Genomic DNA, 13,989 nt, shown 5'->3' on the forward strand with positions numbered 1-13,989 from the left:
ATGAGGAACTGCATTAAAGGGTCACAGCATTAGGAAGGTTGAGAAGTGCTGCTTTAAAGGGATAATTTTTGTAGTATCTTATTTACATTTTCATAAACTTATTGCCAAAACCAAAATTGAATGCACATTAAAATCTAAAATAAGAAGTTTAAAAGCTGCAATAAGCACAACTGAGTATTTATTGCACACACACACACACACGCACAACAGAAAATGATTCTCTATAAAATTGTAAAACAGAGAACCTCTGGGCTAAGGGATATAAGGTTCAACTGATTTCAGATCACCATATTGAAAGTAAGGAGAGTTAATGATCTATATATCTAACAACTTTGAAACTCACATCCTTTTCCTGAAGCACAATGGTAGCCAATTATGTTTCTATTGAACAGCAGTCTGGAGGATCTAAGCAGCTATAGAGAAACTACGTAAGATAGACATATTAAGAAAGTGCCCCCATCTCTCACTAGCACACCAAAGGAAACAACTAGAGACATACTCAATAAACCCTGAAATGCACAAGAAACTTTGAACCAGATTTCATGTGCTTATCCCTCACATAGCCAAACAGACAATTAACAGGCATTTCAGGACAGCATCCAAGATAAGTGGCAGGCACTAATGAAGAAAAAGACTTGAAAAGCAATTTGAATGTAGTTGGAACTATGCAGAGAGAAGAAAACTACTTTAAAAGGAAAATCTATTATCTCCATATAGAAAACTGAAAAGAATTTCTGAAACAAAAATCAGATTCCATTAAAAGTAACTCAGAGGGTACAGAAAATTGTTAACTGGCACACACGGCCACTGTGGAAACCAGTATGGGAGTTCCTGAAATAACTAAGACTTGGACTAGGATCATAGCTCAGTGGAAAACATATTTGCTTTGCAAGTATGAAGACCTGAGTTAGATACACTAGAATCAGCATTTTAAAAAATTTAAAAACAAAGATGTGCGTGGTGGCTTGCAGCATTTATGTACTTGTAATCCCAACACTGAGGAAGAAATAAGCAGATCTTTGTTGCTTGGTGGCCAGTTAGCCTAACCTACTTAGTTTTTTCCAAGCCAATCAAAGACTCTGTCTCAAAAATCGAAGATGGATGGCACCTAAAAAAATGACACTCACCCTAGGCACACATATGCATGTGTACTCATGCATGCCTGTGCACACAGATGTATACATGCAGCTGCAAACACATGAAAATACACACATATATATTTTTTTAAAAAAATAAAATTAGAACTACCATACAACCCAGCTATATTACTCCCAGGACTCTAAATCAGCCTACTAGTGTTATAGAACAATCTTTCTGTAAACTGTGAAGATATATCACTCTAATTGATTTAGTAAAAAGATAAATGGCTAATACTTGGTAAGATTGTATAGGAAGAAAGAATGCTGGGAAGAAAAAAGCGCAGTCACCAGCCAGATGCAGAGCAAACAGGGTGGACACTAAGGAGATGAGTTAATAAAGCCACAAGGCAGAAAGTAAATTAATATAAATGGGCTAATTTAAGTTATGAAAGCTAGTTAGAAATAAGCCTAAGCTATCAGCCTAGCTTTCATAATTAATAATAATTCTCTGCATCATTATTGGGGTGCCACTGGTCCCACAAAAAAGTCTGACTACAAAAGATATCCAACATAGGAACACATAATTCCACATAAGACATGAGAAAGCTTTAAAAGGGGGAGGGTCCAAACACACAAAAAACAGAGGCAGCTCCCTAGTCCCGCAGTCCCTCATGCTGGTCATGGAATAGAGATGCATTTCCCAGCCAGCCACCACCTGTAAGCTTGAGCCACCAGCTCACCATGAGCCAAGCTGCACAGTGATTTAAGTTTTGTTCATGCAGAGAGTAAAGTTTACAGGTATACAGTAAAAACGTCCAGATGGAAAAAAACTCTAAAGAGATGATAGTGTGTTTTAAAACATGTGTGTAGGCTTAAAAAAAGAAAAGAAAATGGATATAAGCAGTCATAGAAAAATGGTTTATTAATAATAAGATAAAGTTTTTACAGAGACAATAACAATATAAAAAGGATAGGCCATATAGAAATGTGAAATACACAGGGAGTCTAGATCCTGTATGGTGATGTATTGACTTTAATTTTTTTTTATTGATGAGCAAACAATAGTTGATGAGAGACACTGGATTATAAAAATTACTGAATTAAACCTATATATTTAAAAATGTCTTAATTTCAAAATGGAAGTGAAAAATATGCTGCATTGGGGAAGAGGTTATGCTTTTGTTTTCACAAAAGTTTGTGAATTTATTCAACATTGATAGAGATCAGATTTTATCAGGGGATTGTTGGGCCCCAAGCCCACGGGGTCTCTGTGAGTTGCTGGTCAGCCTACAAGTGCAACCTGTTTTCCAGTCCAAGTGCTTCCTGTTTTCTAGTCCTGGCTTACTGCCCCGGCCTTGACCCTCTGACGTCAACATTCAGCAGGAGGAAAACATGTTCTCTTCTACCTGGGTTTTTTTTCCACTGTGCTATAAACCTGTATATAAAGCTCCTCCCTCCTACAAGTGAGAGACCTCTTAGCACTTGCAATGAAGACACACACACACACACACACACACACACACACACACACATTCTCCTGGCAATAAAGGCAACACATGCATTCTCTTAGCACAAACAGCTGGACGTCTGGTCTTTCTTTTCCTGATACCTCGGACCTGCTTGTGGCGCGGGCGCTGCAGGGGATGGCCCCTGAAAATCCTGGCTACAGACATCAAGAAATAAACCTTGAAAAACTACAAGACAGATAACATGTATTTTACCTGATCAAACATAAAACAAAAAATCATCTTTGTCTGGCTTGTGTACAATGCACAGTCCATATTTGTGTTAATGCAGATATGCATGTTAACTTTGAAAGTTTATGTGTTTTCACAGCAAGGGAACTAAATAGCAATGAAAACGAGTGGACCAGGTAATCCAGTCTCTGTTGCAATTTCCTCAGAGTACTTCATCCAGAACAGTTTCAAGGCTGTTGTCTGAGATCATTCAGCCTCAAAGACTAAGGATTTGATCACTATCCTAATTTTCTTATGGTTCCCGAAAGATGCCAGACAGCGGGGAAGATATGCAACCAGCCTAGATTGTCTTCAGCAGAGGAATGGACAACACATGCTGGTGTTCAGCAGTCTTGCTGAGCCATAATGAAGAATGAAATTATGTCATTTGCAAAAAAAGAATGGAGCTGGAACCATCATGTTAAGTAAAATAAGGCAGACTCAAAAAGAAATCAGAAGCAAAAATGCAGACATACGTAGAGAAATCATTTATATATAAAAAGGGACTATTTGAGAAGAGAAAAGGGGACTAGAGAGATTTGTGCTAGAACAAGAAAAGGTAATAGGAGGTGACTATGGTCAATAAAGTTGATTACTTAAATCAACGTTATAAAATCCATCACCTTGTACAAAGAATATGCCAATAAAATTTTAAGTTAAAAATATGATAGCAGAAATAAAACTCTGTTAGGGAGAGGAGCAGATAATTCCCAGAAAGCAGAGCAAAAAGACAAAAGGCTATGTTCATAGCAGCGTTGTTTATAATAGCCAGAACCTGGAAACAACCTAGATGTCCCTCAACCAAAGAGTGGATAGAGAAAATGTGGTACATCTACACAATGGAGTACTATTCAGCAGAAAAAAATAATGGAATCATGAGATTCGCAGGCAAATGGATGACACTAGAAGAAACCATCCTGAGTGAGGTAACCCAGTCACAAAAAGAGAAACATAGCATGTACTCTCTCATATATGGATTTTAGACATAGATCTGGGGAGTGCCAGCCTACAATCCTATGGCCAGAGAGTCTGGGAAACAGAAACTTCATTTAGTGGCTGATCGAAGAAGAGGCAGACTCCCTCGGTTAAGTACTGAGCTGAACTCAAGAAAGCCAGTAACAGAGAGGGAGGACTGATGATAAAAGGGATTAAGACTGGGCTGGTTTAACCCCCAGAAACTGCTGACCAGACAAAGGTTAAATCTTGAATCCCAGGCATCAGCCTGGGAATCCAGCATGGGACTGATCAAGACCCCCTGAATCTGGGTGTCAGTGAGGAGGCCTAGGGAATCTATTGAGCCTTGGGCAGCAGATCAGTACCCACCCCAAGTATACATACAGACTTTGGACTCCCATAGAACAATGTGAGGTGCACTCTCACCCTGAACTCTTGGGGAAGGGTCTAGGCCCTGCCCTATATGAAATGACAGACTATGGACACCCCCATGGAGGGCCTCACCCTCCCTGGGGGAATGAGGGGATAACGGGGGTGGGGGGCTGGGAGGAGGGCACGGGAGGAGGGGAGGGAAAGGGAGAGGGACCTGGAACTGACTTGTGAAGCATCCTTGTTTCTTATCTAAATTTAAACTGGAAAAAAAAAGATCTGTCATATAGACAGCAGGACAGGCTACTCAAGAGACCAGTGAGAAGTACCCCCAGATGATATACACAAGGATCCTTAGATGAAAGCTGTAAGCAAGTCTGAAAACTGTAAGATGAAATTTAAAGATATCAGTATGCAAGTATAAGGAGAACAAATTTTTAAGGTGCCTAAAATTGGAAGAGGTTGGGATAGAAAGAAAGCAAAGCATATAGAAAATTAAATGAGTAAAAAGAAAATGGCAATAAAAACACAGGAGAAGGAAAAGCAACCATATTTTACTCTATGAGTCATCTGCCCAGAGAAATTCCAGTCTTAATAATTGAGTTAAATACAGCCAATCGATCTAACAAAAATATACTGGAAGCTTCAGACAAAAAGAATTTCATGTGAATATGGTCATGGGACAAGGAACATTGAAAGAGACGTAAATCTTCATTTTCTAAAGCAGGAAAGAGAAAAATAAGCATATTATTTGGAGATAGGGAGGCAAATACCAGAGGTAGCTAAAAGTGGTTGCCTCTGGGGAACAGCAAATATGTATTTATATGCATAAATGTACTTACATGTGTACTTTGCTTGAGAGCAGAATTGCTACTTCACTTATATGCTTATATAATTTAGTCAAAGCAGAAAATGAATTCATTAATTAAAAATATTCCAATATCTTCCAAAAAGAATATGTTCTTCAATACTCAAATGAATAATACCTGGAAAAAGGCACATTCTGAATACTTCCTCCAAATTAGCTCCGACCTGGGTTTATTCTGACAGTACTTGGCATACATCTGAAAATCATCCTTCTGTAATAAAGAATAAATGCAAATATATTACTAATTTACAAATATGATGTTTTGTTTGGAAAAAAGCTGTGCAAGCGAGTGTGTGGCCAAACATGGAAGGGGATGACACAAAGGGGCCTGCTTTGTGTTCCAAGGACAGCATGACAGCATGCCCATTGAGTCCAACAGCAGGGTACGTAGTTCTACAAGCAAGTTCAGAACTCCTGCTTACCAGACTTGACAGTAAGAAAAGCCTTATCTTTTTTTAACTATTTATTGCCATGATCTAATGGGGGCCAAAAAGGAGTTTTCTGTGCTACCAGGCTGCTGGCTGTCTAAATAAAGGAGCTTGCCGCTCACATCTAGGTTAGGAGTAGTCCTTGGTCCATCACTGGGACATCATCTCATCTAAGTGCATGGCTGCAGTTGTTCTCCCTTGAATTATCTTTCCCTATCTTCATTTATTGTCTGCCTCCTACTGACACTTTACCCTTCAGCTCATGAGTCTCATATATATATATATCTTCAAGCTATGTGTGTGTATGTATACATACATACATACATACACTGCTTATATCTTCAAGCTATGGACGATGCCCTTCTTTGGAGTGCCATAGGACCCTTTGTATATCTCTAATGAAGTAGCATTAAAGATCCCGTACTAGTTAGGGTTTCTTTTCTCTACCTAAATGCTCTTTATCTTGGTAGCCACATTACCCAGCATTGTGCTTGGTAGACAGTAAATCATAAATAGATGGATATTGAATGGACATATCATCCAGAATCATTTATCAAACCAGTACTAAGACTACTAGTTGACAAGAACTCTACCAACTTTGACAGGTACAAAGGCACAAAGGATATGTGACTTCATCAAGTTGGGAAATAATTTATGTATACATGTAAAGATACACAGTATACATAAAATCTCCTATAAGTAGCATAGTGTTGGGTATTTTTAAGGATGGGATCTCCCTAAGTAGTCTAGGATGGCCTCAGACTCACAATCCTGCTGAACCCACCTCTGAGTATACACACCATCATATATTGTAGACTAGCACAGTGTTAAACAACTAGACTCCAAAGGGATATTTGACCAACTGCTATTTGAAAACATTGGGAACTAATTTGTCTATAGTTCAGATATTTTTAGGTTTAGAACATGTTGAGAAAGGTAGTGGCACATATTCTTAGTACTATTCTCTTCTCGTTTCTCATTTTTATCAGGCTTATTCTCTTCAACAATTCCTGAGATAAGACAGCTATTGTAAATTTTGAACAACCTTTTTAATCCAACAGTTTCCCAATCAAAAGAGGGTTGATTTTTCAGGAAGAGGAGAAACTGGATAACTAGATGAAGATTTTTTAAATTCTAGGGCTACATAGTGAGACTGGTGTTTAAGTTTTTTTTTAACTGAATCTTTTATTCTAACTTTAACCAAGCTCAGGGTGATTATATTAATATGCTCCTATCTCTCACATTTTCTTAGCCAGGATGGCCCCTGGATTCCTGAGATTTCCATCGCTAATACCTGAGTAACTGAAACACTTAATACACAAAATAAAAGTATACCCTCACATCATTTTTCTCAAGCAAAATAGTTTTAAATTAAGTACTTGCTAGAATTGATGTGTTTTCTCCAAAAACATAAAAACATTAAAGGGAAGTAAGGGGTATCTTCTCTTCAAGCCTGTTTTATATAAGAGATATTTTGGGTTACCAATATTTATATAATGTCAAAAAGAATCAGACTAACCCTTTCCAAGAAGCAAGGTCCAACTCTTTCTGGAGCATTAGAACAATCTTCCAGGCTGCTCATGAAAATGCTGTGAAATTTGCAGAGAAAAAGTTATTTATGACATAATAAACCAGTAAGTAGCTCCTATTTCCCACTTGTGAAACAGGGTCTCCCTATGTGACCAGGCTGACCTTGAACTCACAGACACCCACATGCCTCTGCCTCCCAAATTCTGAGATTAAAGGTATGCAATATCACACACAGTAACAACTCTTTTTGAAATAACAGAATCACCAAAAGCTTCCCTCTGGCAATTACGTACTTGTTATGAAATTCATATATTTCTGCCATATTTCCAAAGAGAACATCCTTTTTATTTCTCAGGAGAGGTGGCATAAGATCAAACATCTGTGGATTGTCCATCTCAGATCTGTAGCCCTATTAAAAATAAATAATTTTTGCATTTTAAATATTTATATTAATGTTTGCTTGGGCCACTGATGGCATCAGTACAGCAGAATGCATAGAAGATTTGTGGGTAGAGCTGTATAAATTTTACCATTTAGATCCCTTAGTTTTCAGAGGTATCTGTGGCATTTTTTTAGAATGCAGGATAAGGAAGCCAAAGCTTCTATTCCGTGACCAGAATAAAAAAGTAGTACTTTGGCCTTCAAGGCTTTTATTGTAGTGTGGAACCCAAACAAGCCAACTATGAAAAATTATAGTACAGAATATAAAGTTCTCCCTAAATTAAAAGGAAGTGCTTAGATTTCTGTTCAGACCAAATTAGTATCATGGCATTTGTGTCAAATGAGTATTTTTATCCCACCCTCAGTTTTTTCCATCCCAATCTCTAAGTAGCAGCCTGGGAATAATTATAACAATGCACCATGTCCCTAAGAGAACAGCTTCTCTTTTCTATAAGAACCTTTGAATCACGTATTCCCACCACTGAGAGGGAATGTAAATGCAGTCATTAGCAAGTAACAGCAAATACCCACGGCTACCATGGAACAACCAAGGACAGAGACAAACACAAAACTGCTTAGAACACTTTCTAACAAGAGTAGCCAGGGATGGGTCAAGAGAATGGGGGAAAACAATTTGCTACACTTACCAACAAAACAGTAAACAGCTCTCGAACGTATGCCCTTTCTGTCTGTATCAGCTCATTCAGGACATGGCTACAACAAACAGATCACAATTACCAGTTAATGTCCTTTTCACATATCACAGTATAATGGTTCTGTTACTATCATTAGAAATAATCAAAAGAAAAATAAGTTAATCTAGTGGAAGCACCTAGCATCAAAAGATGAAGCTTATTTTACAGTTGTTGCAATAAGTGCCACCCAGAAGTTTGGGTGTGCCTTTATTCCCAGCACTCAGGAGGCAGAAGCAGGAGTTCAAAACTAACCTGCATTCTAGGCCAGTCAGGGCTACATACCAAGACTCTGTTTGGTGGGGAGAAGAAAAGAGACAGATGTTCGAAGGCCATGTGTTAACATAAAAATGACTTCTAATTCACTTAGACTAAGAATAAATTTACTAAAATCTCATAAAACCTGTTTGGGAATGGAAGCCAGGTTTTAATCTTTCTGGACAGCATAATTTGCTGAATCTTCCCCTTTGTAAGAAGAAACACTAGAAGAGCACGTTCAAAACTATCCAGTTCCCGGGAGCTTTCTGATTTTTTTTTCAGACATGTGCAAAACTCATTACATTCATCTTCACATGGGATAGGAGTAAAACTTAAGAATCTACAGCAACACTGTCTGCCGTCTGTATAAACTAGAATACATGTCCTTCCCATTTGATTTCTAACTTACATATTTAAAATTTACTCCCTTCCGTAATATAAGCAACCTATTTAAACTACCTTTGTACATTTCTTCTTTTCTTTTTATACTTTAAAGAACTTAGACCCCGTTTTTCTTTCCAAAATGGGTCATTTAAATTATGTTTAATAATCTTGAGATACATATCTCCATGCAGCTTTATGTAAACTACTGGCTATTTCTAACACCAAGATATGAAACTTTATTTCCTTTTTTTTAAGGCAGAACCCACTATGTACCTCTGGCTGTCCTGGAGCTATGTAGACCAGGCTAGCTTCAAACTCAGAGATTCACCTGCCTCTGCCCCACCCTTAAAGTCTAGGATTAAAAGAATGCACTTCCAGGTCCAGTTCATGATAAGAAACTCACAGGTAAATACTTTCAAGTTAGAATATTAACATAGGAATATAAAAGCATATAAAGAGTCATTGTTCACATCTATGAAGTAGTATGTATATTCCTGTATAGCTTTTTACAAACCACTTCATTGATTTTCATTTCTTTTAAAAATGAAAGAAGTTAGGTCATAGTTTTAACTGTCAACCTGACACAAAACTACAATAGCTTGAAAAGGGAACCATCAAGTGAATAACTGTCCAGTCTGATAAGAGTATAGTTAAGTCAGTGGGGCATTCTTTCAGTTGATGTATGAGGGCTCAGCCCACTGCGGGTGGTACCACCCCGGGCAGATAGTCCTAGACTGTACAAGAAAGAAAGCTTAGCACGCTATGGGGAGCAAGCCAGTAAGCAGCACCCCTCCATGGCGTCTGCTTTAGATCCTACTTCCAGGTCCTGCCCTAACTTCCTCTCATGACAATGATCTAGAAATATAAGCCTAACCAACCATTTCCTCCCCAAATTGCTTTTGGTTTTTATCACAACAGAAACCAAACTAAAATAGATGGTATGTCCCAAGGTACAAACTTCCATTTTTTAGTTGAATCACTCTGGGAATCTAATGTACAGCATGGTTACTATCATTAATGAAGTATCTTACACACAGGAAATATGACCATGTTCTTACCACAAAAAGGCAACTGTCAATGTTAACTGACCTGCTATAAGTAACCATCTTACCATATATATATAAACAAAAATGGACACATTTAGGATATATGATATGATATATATACATATATATACACATATAATTTCAATAAAACCTAGAAACACAGGAGTTGGAAAGAGGGCTCAGTGCTTAAGAGTACATGCTATTCTCACAGAAGACCCAGGTATGGTTACCAGGACCCACATAGAGGCTTACTGCATATTCAGGAGCTCTAACCCCCCTTCTGCCTCCCTGGAAGAACACACATGGTACACAGACATTCAGGCAAAACACAAACACACTCTCTCTCTCTCTCTCTCTCTCTCTCTCTCTCTCTCTCTCTCTCTCTCTCTCTCTCTCTCTCTCTCACACACACAATATAAATAAGTAAATCAATAAATAAATAGCGGGCTAATTATAGATAGATAATGGTTCTAACTGGGAAACACAAAAACAAATGAATCAAACTCTTTCATTTTCCTCTTCAATCTGGAAATGAAAGCTATACAAATGCTACAAGGTGACTGCGATACGGCTCAGTGACAGAGCACAATCCCCAGCACTACCAAATAAAATTCCTCAGCTCCTAAGACAGGTCACAGCTGCTCAAACTCAAATCCAGAATGTGTGACACCTTGCTAGTACTCTTTTAATGTTCTCACTAGGACCCAATTTGGCAAACTGATAGTTCTAAACACACGGACACTGAACCAGAGTCTTCTGTGGAGAGGTATATAGACATATAAATGAATGTAGATTTAAAAAGAAAGAATACTTCTTTAAAATATCCAAGCTATTTTCCAATCCAGGAGACTGATCAGAATTCCTCTTCTCTTGGCTATTCTGAGCAACTTCAATCTGAAATAATAAAAGTTCAATCATGTTAAATACATACATTATCAAATTAACTTCAATTCTGACCTTGAAGATAAACGGATATAAAACACTGTATTTTTCCAAAAATGACTTGGCTGTATCCTAGTGAAATAAATGCTTTGAGTTACTTAAAGGGTTTAGTTTGAATATTTCCATTTACATCAACAAAGGCCACTTGCTAGTTTACCATAGTGATAATAGAAACAACTCTGAGCCCCACCATGTGCCACACATAGTGAAGTAAGAGCTTCACAAATGTTATTCCTTTTTTGTACTAACTTCTTGTGTCCTATCAATTAATAAGTCTGAGATAAGAAAATTTACCAGAGGTCATACCACCAGTAAGTGATGATCTCATTAAAAGGCATGTAGTCCAGTTTATACTGTAATACTACAATGCCTCTTAGTGATACATTCTTGGTACCACTTAATACTGAGGACACACATGTAATACATATGGTCCTGCAGCTGTGAGGAGGCTACTCTGAAGATATCAGCCTATCACAGATAACAGAAGAACAAAATCTTAGACACATGTACTTCCTACTTATTCCCCAAGGATAAAGCCAGGACCCTCAGGGGATGCCTGGAACTGTGCACAGCGCTAAATCTTCTATGCACTACACTTGCCCAGATATATGTATGCATGATAAAAAAGTCATGTGTAAATTAGGAACAGTAAGAGATTAACAATAATAATGCATAATAAAATGTTTTCTCATAATAAAGTGTAGGTAGACTTTTATGAGAAGCAGGTAGACTTTTATGAGTTTGAAGCCAGCCTAGTCTACACACTGAGCTCCAGGACAGCTCAAAATAAGGAAGGAAAAGAGGGAGGAAGGGAGGGAAGGAGGAAGGGAGGAAGGAAGGAAGGATAGAAAGAGAAAATAAAAAGGAAACAAATGAATGTATTTCCTGCATCCCGAGTCAGTCTCTGCATGGTCCACAATAAACCGGACTCTATCCTTCATACTTGTAGTGCTACACTCATTCACGAAAGAAAGCACAGTCTCTAGAAGGACAAAGCATTGTTTAGGTATGTAGAGGTGGGCAGCATGAAGAACTGTTACTGAAATGATTCTGAACTTGAGCCAGTACATAAAACTGCTCACACACTGGGACTAGGCCAATACTGCAATTAAACAAAAAGCAGCAGGTTTTTCTTGTATGTGTAGGTTTTCAAATGTACAAGGTTGGTGTAATGAATGAAAATCATGCCTGAAACCCCCATACTTATTCTGCAATTATAGCAACACAGCCAACTTTGAATTCATTAATCAATTAGACTTACTTTCACATTGCTCTGAACTTGAGTCTGTCTCCAAGACTTCTTCACTGGTAGAGAAATTTGAAATAATGTCAAACCAGAACTAAAGTTAACACTTTCAATGAAAACACGTGCATGTTTACTAAAAAGAAAGCTACTGTTTCAATACATTTGTCAGTATTTAAAACCACTCTAAGGAAGACAGCAATTGGTTAGATGTCTATAGAAATCCAACTTCCTAAGGAACATGATTTTGCCATGTACTACCCATTTTCTCAATAACCACACATTCGATTATTTACCAAAAGAAAGGGGTATTAAGTGTTCACAATTATGTTCATTCTGCCACATAAACATTCAATCACATTGTAGTTCACTTACTAACTGGATCAAAGATTTCCTTGAATTTAGCCCTACATGTATGAAACCAGGGAAGGCAGTTGGGGAGGGTAACGAAAAGAACGAATTATGGGACTGGCAAGTAAAAATGTTTACTGCTAACCCGGATAACCTAAGTTTGCTCCCCAAGACCCATATGATGGAAGGTGAGAAGCAACCCCGGCAAATTGTCCTCTGACCTCCATATATATACAGTTACACACATACAAACACACAAATGCAAATACAAACAAATTATGTATGAAAATGCCATAATGAAAAGCATTGCTTTATATAGAAACTTGAAAATTAATAACAAAAAATCCAAGTGTAGCCTAGTAATTATAACATCTACCCTTTATTTGGCATTTACCACAACCAGGCCCTGATCTTACCCAATAATTTGTTTTCTTTTTCATTTTTCATTCTAAAATCTACACTAAGATTCCATTGTTTTAAAACAATGGAATCTTGAAATTCGCAGGGAAATGGATAGCACTGGAAGAAACCATCCTGAGTGAGGTAACCCAGTCGCAAAAAGACAAACATGGTATGTACTCACTCATATATGGATTTTAGATATGGATCAGGATAGTGCCGGTCTGCACTTCCACAGATAGAGAGTCTGGGAAACAGGAAAGAACCTAAAAGATATGCATATATACATAGTACCCAAGAGAAGAGGATGGAGACAAGATCCTCTGAATGGATGGGGAACAGGGCGAGGGGGGGGTAGTGGGACCTGGGAAGAATAGAGGGGTAAAGAGGAAGGGAGTTGGTCATGGGGGAACAGGAAGTTGAGGGGGTGGGGGTAGAATAGGGGGAAGAGGGAATCATAGGATCGAAGACAGATCAGGCACCAGAGTGACCTCGAGTGATCTAAAGGTATAACATCAATTGGCAAGCTAAGCAATAGTGGAAGGACCACCTCGAATGCCCATTCCTGATAATGAACTTGATGTCTATAACTATCCGGGAGCCTTCATCCTGTGACTGATGGAAGCAGAGGCAAACACACATCTAAGCACTGAACTGAACCCAAGGAACCCAGTGACAGAGAGAGAGGAATGATGAGCAAATTGGCAAAGAATGGGCTGGCAAAACCAGCAGAGACAGCTGATCTGAACAGGGGAGTGCTCTTAGACCCCAGACCGACAGTGGGGAGGCCAGAATGGGACTGATCTGGACCCCCCAAATGTGAGTGTCAGTGAGAAGGCCTGGACAACCTATGGGGCTCTGAGCTGTGGATCAGTGTCTATTCCTGGTATACAATCTGTCTTCATGTGCCTATAGCACAAAGAGAGATGCTCTCTCAGCCTGGACTCTTAGGGGAGTGCCTTGACCCTACCAAGAGTAAAATGATAGACTCTAGACATCCCCTATGTGGAAGTATGTGGCAATAGGGTGGGAGGGAGGGTGGAAGGGGAGTGCGGGAGGAGGGGAGGGAGAGGGAACTGGGATTGACATGTAAAACAAGCTATTTAAAATTAAAAAAAAAAACTAACGAGGAAAAAAAAAAAAAAAAGAACCCATCTCCAATGATTAGCACAGCAAAAGAGTAAGAGTTCCTAACATGAGTCTATTACTAATGGGGCATTCACGTAAAGAGACAGACACTTCTTGTCATAATGCTGCAAAATCAATCTA

The 13,989-nt window shown here is 38.5% G+C and overlaps 1 protein-coding gene across 9 annotated transcripts in view; it reads right to left on the bottom strand.

The window, feature by feature from the left end:
* Mcf2 (MCF.2 cell line derived transforming sequence) overlaps positions 1-13,989 on the bottom strand; it is a 104,619-nt gene that overhangs the window by 22,955 nt on the left and 67,675 nt on the right. For all 9 annotated transcript variants that reach the window (XM_040744661.1, XM_040744658.1, XM_040744659.1 and 6 more), the window contains 6 exons: positions 11,989-12,032; positions 10,597-10,679; positions 8,053-8,119; positions 7,258-7,373; positions 6,954-7,023; positions 5,125-5,217 (listed from right to left, as the gene is read on the bottom strand). In XM_040744661.1, the coding sequence (XP_040600595.1) occupies positions 5,125-5,217; positions 6,954-7,023; positions 7,258-7,373; positions 8,053-8,119; positions 10,597-10,679; positions 11,989-12,032 (473 nt within the window). The remainder of the gene's footprint in view (positions 1-5,124; positions 5,218-6,953; positions 7,024-7,257; positions 7,374-8,052; positions 8,120-10,596; positions 10,680-11,988; positions 12,033-13,989) is intronic.

This window comes from Mesocricetus auratus, unplaced genomic scaffold (assembly GCF_017639785.1).
Source record: "Mesocricetus auratus isolate SY011 unplaced genomic scaffold, BCM_Maur_2.0 Super-Scaffold_100003, whole genome shotgun sequence".
Lineage (NCBI taxonomy): Eukaryota > Metazoa > Chordata > Mammalia > Rodentia > Cricetidae > Mesocricetus > Mesocricetus auratus.